The sequence below is a fragment of the Betta splendens genome, chromosome 24, assembly GCF_900634795.4.
Source record: "Betta splendens chromosome 24, fBetSpl5.4, whole genome shotgun sequence".
Classification (NCBI taxonomy): Eukaryota; Metazoa; Chordata; class Actinopteri; order Anabantiformes; family Osphronemidae; genus Betta; species Betta splendens.
This window is the reverse complement of record NC_040901.2, coordinates 8626217-8636722: the sequence shown is the minus strand read 5'-3', so window position 1 is coordinate 8636722 and position 10506 is coordinate 8626217. Positions and strand designations below refer to the sequence as shown.

At 48.9% G+C, this 10506-nt stretch overlaps 1 protein-coding gene across 4 annotated transcripts; it reads right to left on the bottom strand.

Moving 5' to 3' along the window:
- Positions 1–3690: 3690 nt before the first annotated feature.
- prkg3 (protein kinase cGMP-dependent 3) lies at positions 3691–10218 on the bottom strand. 4 transcript variants are annotated; one of them, XM_055506622.1, is made up of 22 exons: positions 9870–10218; positions 8229–8318; positions 7955–8017; positions 7749–7875; positions 7500–7666; positions 7317–7430; positions 7002–7107; positions 6852–6915; positions 6702–6779; positions 6504–6592; positions 6257–6322; positions 6093–6140; positions 5954–5995; positions 5766–5877; positions 5537–5673; positions 5373–5462; positions 5136–5277; positions 4856–5019; positions 4429–4545; positions 4217–4279; positions 4057–4114; positions 3691–3954 (listed from the first exon to the last, which is right to left on the bottom strand). In XM_055506622.1, the coding sequence occupies exons 2-22, from the start codon at positions 8314–8316 to the stop codon at positions 3868–3870; spliced, it is 2022 nt and encodes a 673-aa protein (XP_055362597.1). In that variant the 5' UTR covers positions 8317–8318; positions 9870–10218; the 3' UTR covers positions 3691–3867. The 4 variants fall into 4 exon arrangements, with proteins under 4 accessions (XP_055362597.1, XP_028998017.1, XP_028998015.1 ...); XM_029142184.3 differs by having other exon boundaries at positions 4039–4114; positions 10000–10175; XM_029142182.3 differs by having other exon boundaries at positions 4039–4114; positions 9870–10174.
- Between the last annotated feature and the right edge of the window lie 288 nt (positions 10219–10506).

The following is a 10506-nucleotide window of genomic DNA, read 5'->3' as shown; positions in this document are numbered from 1 at the left end:
GTGTTACAAGTGTTGCATGCTGTTTCAAGTGTCTTAATTAAGAGTGTTCCACTTATAATGTGTTAATAAGATTATGTCACCTCATATCATGACACAGGTTCAGAACCTATAGAATAAAATATTCAATTTGCAATAAACACTGATGATGTTTTCCTAAGCATCCAATTCAATTCATGGTGGATTTTAATGTATTGTTTCAGGAATTTTTGTGAGTCTGTGTGTTAAACCCATCATTCTCAGCTTTGTCTTAAACCGACAAACTGATCTGAGTCACAGGTTACACAATGTTCCTCATGCCTTGCGAGCACAGCGTGGACTCAGGCGGCTGCCGCTCATGCGTCGCCGCGTCGACACCTTCCCTTCATTTGTGCATCCTGCACGTCACAGATCTGTGCTGCGAGGATTTCGTGCACACTTCCTGCAGCGAGCGGCGGACGAGCGCAGAGACAAAGCCCGGTCCGGAGCCTGGTGCGTTCCTTCTCAATAATGCGAGCTGGCGGGTTGCTTAATGACACCAAAGATGCGGAGTGACACAGCACATCACCTTCCAGCCTCTGCCCTATCAGCAGAGAGACGCTAAGACGCTGCACTACACGGAGGAGCCGCGACCCACGAGTCAGTGCCCTTCAAATGCAAGCGGCTATGACTCATAGCCGTGAGCTGGTTGTAGAACCACTTATACTGTAGCTCTGCGTGGAGGTAGATTTGAACCCTTTGCCGGCTCAGGATTGGTCATTTTATCCGGTAAATAAAGCACTTTTATGATTTATAACTACTTTAGGACTTCCCTGAGTCTCACGGCTGCCTCACTGGGACTCAGTATTTTGTCTCCTGCCGACAGGTGAGCGCACACCGAGCCCAGCAGGAGGCTGGCGGGTTCATTAGTGATTCTGTCTGCAGGGACATCAGACAGAAAGTGAGTCAGCCACCAGCCGCCACAGGACGAGGCCGCAGAGGTACACGGTGAGAGCGAGAGCAGTCAGGGGTGTGTGTGGGCGGGTTCTGTGTGTGTGTGTGTGTGTGTGTGTGTGTGTGTGTGTGTGTGTGTGTGTGTGGGGTGAGGGGATGTGACAGCGCCTTCAAAACCGCACAATTACACATTCTGCATTTAGCTCCTAATCATCAGCCTCTTTTATCCGTCTTTGTATCGGAGAACGGTACAAACAGTAAAAGTTCTGCTGCGCACTGGATTAAACGCGGAACCGGCTCCTTATTGGAGGTGATCCGCTGAAGGAGCGAGCGGCGGAGGCTCAAAGTCACGCTGACAACAAAGACCGGCTCTTTAATCCAGAGGGGAACGATACCAACTTTAACCTTTAGCTAAATTTAACAGCATTTTCCTGTCGTGTCCAGACCGCTGCAGATAGGATATCCTCTCACGCTGGGAGGATGAATGGCATCCTGACCTTTACTACCGCCATACTGCCTGTGCAGCACGAATAGATATAGTCAGCCAGTGTCCTTGATAAATAATATTCATAGCAACCCAATAAACATACACCAACTATTCATTTCCCCATGGATCTGTATAAGGCCTAATATTCAATCATTTCAACATGAAATGATTGAAGGCTCCGTCTTCAAAAGCTTGCAGATGTTTAGTGAGAGGTCGAATTTCTGATAGAGGCCACAAGGTCTTTGCCTACAGGGATTCAAGTTGCCTTCACAAGCTCAGGTCTGCACAGATTTCTGCTCCATTAGGCACATTTGCGATGTGACAGCACGGCACACATGTCGCGGTGCTTCGGTGTCCTTGAAGCCTGGAGACATGAATTTCAGATATTTCTCACCATGGGACGTGGTGCCGAGCACTTATTGTCTAGTGGTTTGACGTCAGTGGAGCTTTAAGTAGGAACCCGCTCACATATTGGTCAATAATTATCCATTAAACCCTCCATGTTATGTCTGAGAGGTGTGGTATTAATGTCTGGGAGCACCTGGAGGTTCAGGCTAAGAATAGTCCTTCAGTCTCTATTTCTGCCTCTGGCCTGTCACTGGCTCATGACCGTATCATCCCTCAACCCTGACAATTAGGGGAAAGAATAAAATAAAATGTATTTGATGTGGAAGCGGAGGTTACATGATACATGACACATCAGGAATAGACTGACTGGAGCATAAAGACTTCAGTCTAAAAGTAAAAGAGGAGTGAGTCATGCAGTAATTATACTGTAGCATCCTGACTGTACTTTCTGACAGCACTGTGCGTTTTCTGAATGAAATACCTAAAATAACCTAAAAGAATTTGCTCGTCATTATCTCAAGTGACAGTTCGCCGAATAGTTACAGCAAAACAAACAAGATGTTCTGCCGCAGGTCCACTGCAGGTACAGTTCCCGTATCAGCGCCGCTGACTCAGAGGGGTTTGAGTGCGTTCATGCGCGGGAGGAACCAATCACCGGGGCCAAATGAGGAAGCTGGTTTATTTCCAGCCCCGTCACAAACACGGGCAAATCAGGCACGACCAAACTCCCGCGGCCCTGATTGGGTTTCCAGAAAACCTCGGCCTCCTGGGAAATTTAGAGCAGAGTCGGCCTCTTGGAAAAGAAAAACAGCATGTAAGAGATTAAAGCATTAGGCGGTAAGTCAAACAGGCCCGCACGTCTAATCTATTAAATGTTCACACGTGTCAGCATTTAGATCAATGCAGTCGTAGATTAAAGCAGGTGAGTGCTTTTGTAAAGACAGATGATTAAATATTGAGATTACCCCAATTAAAAAGTTATAGAGTTACACAACCATGGCTGGCATGAAGTCAATGTCTTGTGTGTGCACAGGAACAGCAGCGCTAGAAACCAGCACAAAGTCCCACTGCTCCAGGTCGGCAGCAACAGATGTAGCTGTGAATTCTTCCAGCCGGGACGAAGAGGGAAACAGAGGGGAGGAAACCTCAGAGGAAATCTCACACACGAATGGACTCAAGATTACAGCCTGTGCCGTGGAAACAGGAACAACAGTGAAGCGGTAAAGTTTTACTACCAAATACACGAAATGTAGTATTAAACCCCAAAGACTGGAACAGAACACAGCAGCAAACGCTCCCATCAGTAAAACCACTGCAGGTCAGCGGTAGCTAATCATTAATCACAGCCGCCCACGCAGAAGCACATTCCCACTCAGACCTCTCACGGAGGTGACGGAGCGCAGCAGCAGCAGTAGTACACGCTGCACGCGGAACACAGGTGCCCGCAGATAATCGGCGCGCGCAGGTGGGAGCGGCGAGTCTCGTTAGAGGCGTGAGGCGGAAACAACTGCGGCTCATCCTCCGTAGTCCCCACGCTTTAACTGTGACACTTCGCCGTGCTGCGGGAGGAAACATCTGCCGGTTTACCCCCCCCCCACGCACACACACACACACACACACACGCACACACACACACACACACTGTGGAAGACGCGGTTGCTTTCATGTGAGGCGCTGTGTTTTTGTGCCTCGCGCGTGGAAAAGTGTCCCACGACGGACGCGGACGGGAAAGAGCAGCTCCTTCCTGCCTCGAACCCGCCGCCGTGACGAGCAGACCCCCCCCCCCCCCGCAGATCCCCGCACTCATCCTCCGATAGCATCTTTTTAAGCCGCTGTGTTATTGCTGACTGTGATTTGGCCGCGGCACAGATCGTTAACACCTTCTCGCCGGGGGTTCGACTGTTTTTACCGCCGTGAGCAAGTGTGGGAAACAAACACAGCCAACGCAGCGTATGAGAGCTTTTATTTGCTGATCCCATCAGGTAGAAAAAAGTCATCAGTGTGATCTGTATAAACTACAGACAAGGTGGCGAAAACGAGATCCTACAAGGTAAACGCTAAAATGAGCCCGTGTTATTTGTAAAATAACATTAAATGTATGAAGTTTCCTCTGTTTGTCAGGATCAGAAGTCACGGTCCCAGCCAGAAAACTCCTCGTCCGCCTTATTCTGGTCGGCAGGGAAACGATCGAAGTTGATGTAGCAGGGACCCTAAAAACACATCAAATCAAAAATCAAGTCCCGTTTCCCCTCGAACCGCAAAGACAAACAGAGGAGACGCTCCTCGCGACTCGCCTTGCGTATCAGCCGCACCGTGGGGGCGTTGATCTGACCCACGCGCAGCTTGTGCCAGTTCATGCTGCTGAACCACCTGAAGGCAAAGCACGAGGCCATCACAGCTCCACAGGGAAACACGAGCGAGAGGACAAGTTGTGCATTTCAACGCACAGGGGCAACGCGTTGCCATAGTTACCGGTGATGTCGGACGTCTTTGATGCCGTTCTTGGTGTTCCCTAACCTCTGACCTGGCCGAGGTCTGCAAAAAAATGATTATATAACAGATATCGATTTTTAAGACACTTATTGATGATGAACCACAACAACAGGCTGCTCACAGAAGGAACTGCATGACAAACACACAATCCACAATGAGAAAGTTGCTCATACCAGCACTATTCTTCTCACCTGCACAGCTTACTGATAATAGATTTAGCCGCCTCGTTCATGAAAGGCGGGTACTTCAGCACGCCATCCAGAATCTTGGCATAAATCCTCTGGGGTTCGGAACTTGAAAAGGGGGGGCTGAGGAGCAGAGGGGGGTAAAAACACTGGGGATGTAATATTCCACTAGGCAGCGGTTCAGAAATCAGCCATGCAGTACGTTAGCCCAGCCATTCAGCTGCAGGTGGTAAATAATGAAACAGATGTGATTCTCTGCTGCAGATGTCAGACGTACTTCCTTGCTGCCATCTGCTGGTTAACGCAGGGGTTAAGTCCTTCAAGAGCTGATTTTCTCTCAATCGTATTTGCATGAACACGGAACCATCCAAGACAAGCGAAAGGATTATTTATAGTTCAAAATTTATTTACTGCATCAGCATCTTGGCGTTACCTTCCTGCCAGCATCTCAAAGATCAGGATGCCCAGAGACCAGAAGTCGACGGCGAAGTCATGTCCTTGGTTCTTGATGATCTCGGGAGCGATGTACTCAGGAGTCCCAACGAACGAGTACGTTTTCTCCCCACGCACCAGCTCCTTAGCAAAACCAAAGTCTATCTGCACAGAGACAGAGCCACACACACACACACACACACACACACACACACACACTGAGCGTGATGTCCCGTCTGAGGAGCGGGGGGAAACCGTACGGATGGCCCCAGATGACGCACCAGCTTGATGTAACCCTTCACATCCATCATCAGGTTCTCGGGCTTCAGGTCTCTGTACATGATGTTCTTCTTATGGAGGTAGGAGTAGGCCTCCACCACGCAGGCGGCGCAGAACACGGCGATGGGCTCGTCGAATCGCCCTCTGGCCATCACACACACAGCAGAGCGCTGAAATGAACCTGTTAGCCTCATCCCAGTTTGAAAACCTGCTCAGTAACACAGTAACACAACGCTCACACTTCTTTGAGCTTGGTCCAGATCTCTCCTCCGCTGCAGAACTCCATCACCATGTAGATGTATCGCGTGTCTTTAAAAGCTGCATGAAGTCTAGAAGGAGGAGAAACTCTTAATGCAATGGTTTAATGTGACTGGCTTTATTAACCGACTGCAGTCAGCGATACCTGACGATGAAGTCACACTGTATGGCTTTAAGGATCTTCTTCTCGAACAGCATGTGCTCCTCTTGTCTCTTGGAGACAATGTGCTTCTTGCTGACTCGCTTCATGGCGTAATATTTGCCCTGCTTCAGCGTGGTCACCTAATGGCGAGAGGCCCCAAGCAACAGTTTATGTTCACCTCATGTGCATTTCACATTCCAGCGCAGAGGAGCGAGCGGAGAAGCAGCCTCACCAGCTCGACGCGACCGAAGCCCCCGACGCCGAGCGTGACGGGGTCTCCCTGGTAACGGCCCTCCTGGTAGAACACAGGAACCATGTCCTCGAGCGTCAGGGTGGAGCTGAGACTGAGACAGAGGGCGTTGATGATGACTCAACTGATGTTTTAAATCGCATTCTTCGCAGGCGTGGCCTCTTCCTCACCTCGCCTTTACCGGAGCTCGACTTTGCTGCAGCACTTTGGAGCTGAGAGTGAAAACCAAACGCTGATCAGATACAGAACAGTGTATGGTCTGTTTATTCATTCAGGTGGTGAGAAAGTGTTTCATACTGTAGGACTTACTCATCAAACAGCTCCAGGTGTTCTATTGGAATCGTCTCCTCAAATACCCTGGAGAAAAGTGATTCTAAGTCAGCCTGAGCTCAGAACAAAAGCGCGACGGCTCGCGTTTCCACCGTAAAATCACCTTCGCTAACACTAAGAACGGGAAGCAGAGTCAGACTCACTCCTTGTCGATGGAGAAGCAAGTAACGGGCCCGTCAGCGGTGCAGGTGGCAGTTCTCAGCACCTCCCTGGAAGAGGATCATGTTGTCATAAAAAAAAAAACACGATGAATCTTAAAGAGTTTCAATTTCGGGTTTGAAAATGACTTGAGCTCACACAAATAACAACAGACTGGAAGGTGCACAGGGGCACATGTTGCACAAGCCTGTCAAAATGATCCTTGGGCAAGTGTTGCGTTGCCATGGTTACCGTATGAGGGCCTGCTCGCCAAAATGCTCCCCTTCCACCATCCTGCGAATCTGCTTCTGCTGCCCGTTCACGTTTTTGGTCACCAGGACCTGAGGAGGAGAAGCAGAGGGAGTGACGGTCCACACATACACACACACACACACACAAACACACACACACACACTGGAGCAGCTCTAAAATGAAGCTACTCTATGTTACCTCTCCTTTGAGGATGATGTAGAATGTGTCTCCTTCAGTCCCTTCTTGGACTATAACGTCTTTGTCCTGGTACTTCACCTGCAAAAGACCCCAAACACTGTCTGAGTTGAAGGTAACGCCGCTTCATCGTGACGCGGCGTGAACCCACACCTCCTCCATGGAGTCGATGATCTTGGACAGCTGGACGTCATTGAGGTCCTTCAGAGTCTGAGCCCTGTGCAGCATGAGATGGTAGAGATGAGTGTGGTCTCACATGCAGGTAAAGGAGGCCTGAGAGCAGACGCCGGAGGAATAACTCACGTCTTCAGGAAGCGCATGAGCTGCTCCCGTTTCTTCTTGGACTTGTTGGTGATGATGGTCCTGTAGGTGTGTCGCTCCATGCACCACAGTCGCACCGCCGACGTCGCTGCAACAAAAGGCATCAAACGCCTGCGTTCTGTTTGCGATCATTACAGACTGAAATGACTGGAAATCACATTAGGAGACACCCAGCGGTTAAACTACAGCCAATGCTGTCTCCTTGTGAGTCACGGCACCACAGACAGTAACATGCTGGTACATAAAGCGCCTATAGTGCCCCATAAAGATAAACCAGGAGTCGCTCCAGGGACTGACCTTTGACTGTGGCCGTCCGTTTGCAGTTGTACAGGATGGCTAACTCCCCAAACACGTCCCCACTGCTGAGGGTCCGGAGCTCACGACCCGCCTGCGTGACCACCAGCACGCCATCTGAAACCGGGAAGACTATCACTGCTAACATCTGCATATTAGGGTTTATGAACGGGAGCGCGTCCACACCTGCAACTATGTACATGCTGTCGCCTTCGGTGCCCTCCTGAATGACTTCGTCCCCCACCTTCAGGTTGGACACCACCAGGAGGTCCACCATCATGGCCGTCTGCTCATCGTCCAGGCGGCTCAGGAAGTCGTTCTTCTGGATGGCTTTGACGATGAGGCTCGTCTCACTGGCGGTGGGAGTTTTGGGGACAGCGTTCTAGACGTTTGTATCAGGTGCAGGTCGTCCGCTGTGCTTATGACTGTACCAACCTGGCTGTTTTCTTGACCCTGCTGCGCGTGATCTCCACGGTCTCCGGAATGGGCTCCGAGGCGATGACGGCGGCGCGGCTCGTCCTGTACGCGGGTTCGCTCTCGTTGGCGCTGAGGGTGGGCGCCTCTGGAACGGACCAACGGGGTGAGTGTGAGCGGCTGCCACGTGGACCTGAATGCAGTGTGTGCTTGTGGCGGCCTCTTACCCAGTTCGTGATACTGACTCTGCAGCTCCTGCAAAAGTTTCTCCTTCTCTTGCAGTCGATGTTCTATTAGGATCAAAGCAGAACATTTTTCAGGTTCAAAACATTTATAGTATTGGTCCACGTATTCAAACTAAGCACAGGTGATGAATGAGAATTCAGTGCTCGTCGCTCTATTGTTTATTGCTTGGTTTTTCATCAAGCGGCACCCTGCGGTGCAAACCCCACGGTGTCAGAGCTGGTGTAAAGCAGTCATGCTCTTTACGGCTCTACTCACCCAGGTCTTTGTTCTGTCTCTGCAGCTCCTGGTTGATCAGACATTGTTTTTCCAGCTGCTGCCTCAAATCCTGTAGTTGCTTCTCCATGACTACAAAAAAAAAAACAATTTCCCACGGGAGGAATCAATACGGTGGCAGAGAGATCAACGGTTGTGCAGCCAATGAGCCGGTCGGGTCGGTCAGACCAGTGGAAAGCGTGGAGCGTTCTACAACCCAACGCTTCCAGACATCATATTTTAAACCGTATGCTGATGCCTTGAGCTCAGCCCCACTGCCTGCACACAGCAAGAGCCTCCCTGAATAATGCACACTAATGATGGCCAGTCAACAGGGTGCTGTCTGAACGCTGTCACACCCCTGCCAGCACTTGCTAAAGATCTAGCGCGATCCCAAAGAGTGATAATGACGCAAACCTGTCACTTTATTCTAAGAGCTTCCACTTCTCTTACTTATGTTGCAGCCTGTGCACTGATGCATAGCTCTTTGCTTTGTTCTGTGCTGTTAAGAGGAAAAAACAATTACATAATAAATGAATGCTTTGATTTATGGGTCGGTAAATATAATGTTTGAGTGTTTACATGACTCAATAAAGACACAAGCAATAATGTAAATATGTTTCTGCCTGTATTAGGCCAAAGAGTGAATACAGCCCTGTGATGACTGGGCTCATCATGTGAGTAGTTACTGCCGCCTCTCCCTGGACATTGGACAGTGTGAGATTAGACACCGTGTTGCCGCAAATCATAAAATCCCAGAACAATACACCCAAATAAATTCTTCTTATTTCCCGAAAAGGCGATTGATTATTCTCATGCAGGTTTTTTCAGGGGGTGAGAAAATACGAATCAAACGTGCCTAAAAACGCATTCACCTTATTATCTGTGAAAATATTGATTATTTCCATTATCACCATCAAAGGCGGCGGCAGTTTGATAAGACGAAGCTTAAAGGGTCATGAAAATGTTAAAGGGAACACAGTGGCCACTAAGGATGTTAGAAAGCTATGAAACAGAAGCTTCATTAACCTGCGTCTCTAAAGCCGCTGCAAACTTCCTGACAGATAAGAGGAGCAGACTCACTCCAGGTTACCTGCAGCCTGCTGGAAGGCAAAGGCATCTGCTGCACTGTGGCTCCATGCTTTGTTAGCTATTCCTGTTGATTTTTGTTTTGTTGCATTGTGAGGCAATGACTCCAAAAGCCTTAAATATGATCGCTATAATTTCACTGAATGACCGATTGAACTATGTCATCAGTCAGAGGCTGGTTCACTGATTCACTGATTCTTCAGAAAGTAGAGAACACCAGAGGCAACTAGAACAGAGCTGCTGTTTACCGCTACACTGACACAACCACATACTGTACAGGGCCTCATTACTAATTCATGGTGTAGTGTAACTACAGCTCACGTCTCCTAAGATGCTGTGTGACAGAGCATGTCTGACCGCATGTCTGTGTTTGAGCTGCACTCCAGATTTCACCTCAGAATTAAACTTTTACTAAATATAAAACATAACAGAAACTCTGCATATGCATGTGGAGCACAGACAACTGTATCCAAGCATGCGAGGGCTTTACATGACATCCAACTTTTAAAGGCACTGACATGCAGCGTGTGGAGAGATAAGTGGAGTCACACTCACCTGTAGGCTGTAAGTGGCCAGAAGAGAAGATAAGAAGCGTCTGCCCAACCTATAATAACTGTAAGTACCATAGGAACTGAATAATAACCTGTCCTGTCTGACCCCCAGACTGTCTACACACCGGACACACCTGAGTGTAGTCTGCAGGCTCGCTGCCTCGCATTACACGTCCTGCACACGTTCCCAGCTTACGGTGTCATCTCTGCTCCTCGGCTTTTCCTATTTTTACCTCTGACCACCTCCCTCCCTCTCTCACTTTCAGTCTTTCCTCTTCTTTGTCTATCTGTCAATCTCGAGCAGCTCCTGCTTTGAATCATTAACCTTGGAGTGAGGCGCCTCCCATCCCACCAGGTGGAGGAAAACACACTGGAGGACCTAGAGGGACAGTGAAGCTGTTAACTGACGTTATGTAAAGACATGTGAGTTTGCTCGATTTTATATTCTAACAAAAATTTATAAAGACAATATAATGAAAGCAACCAAGAAATTGCTGCAGGTGTTGTGGCAGATGCTTAAATCTGAGGTTAACATCAACAACTGACATCATATCTAATGGAAAGCTTTCATTATGAGTCCATACAACCAGGCCACAGCGTCATTAAACGAGTCTAGGTTGAAGGGTTAACATTGTGACAGA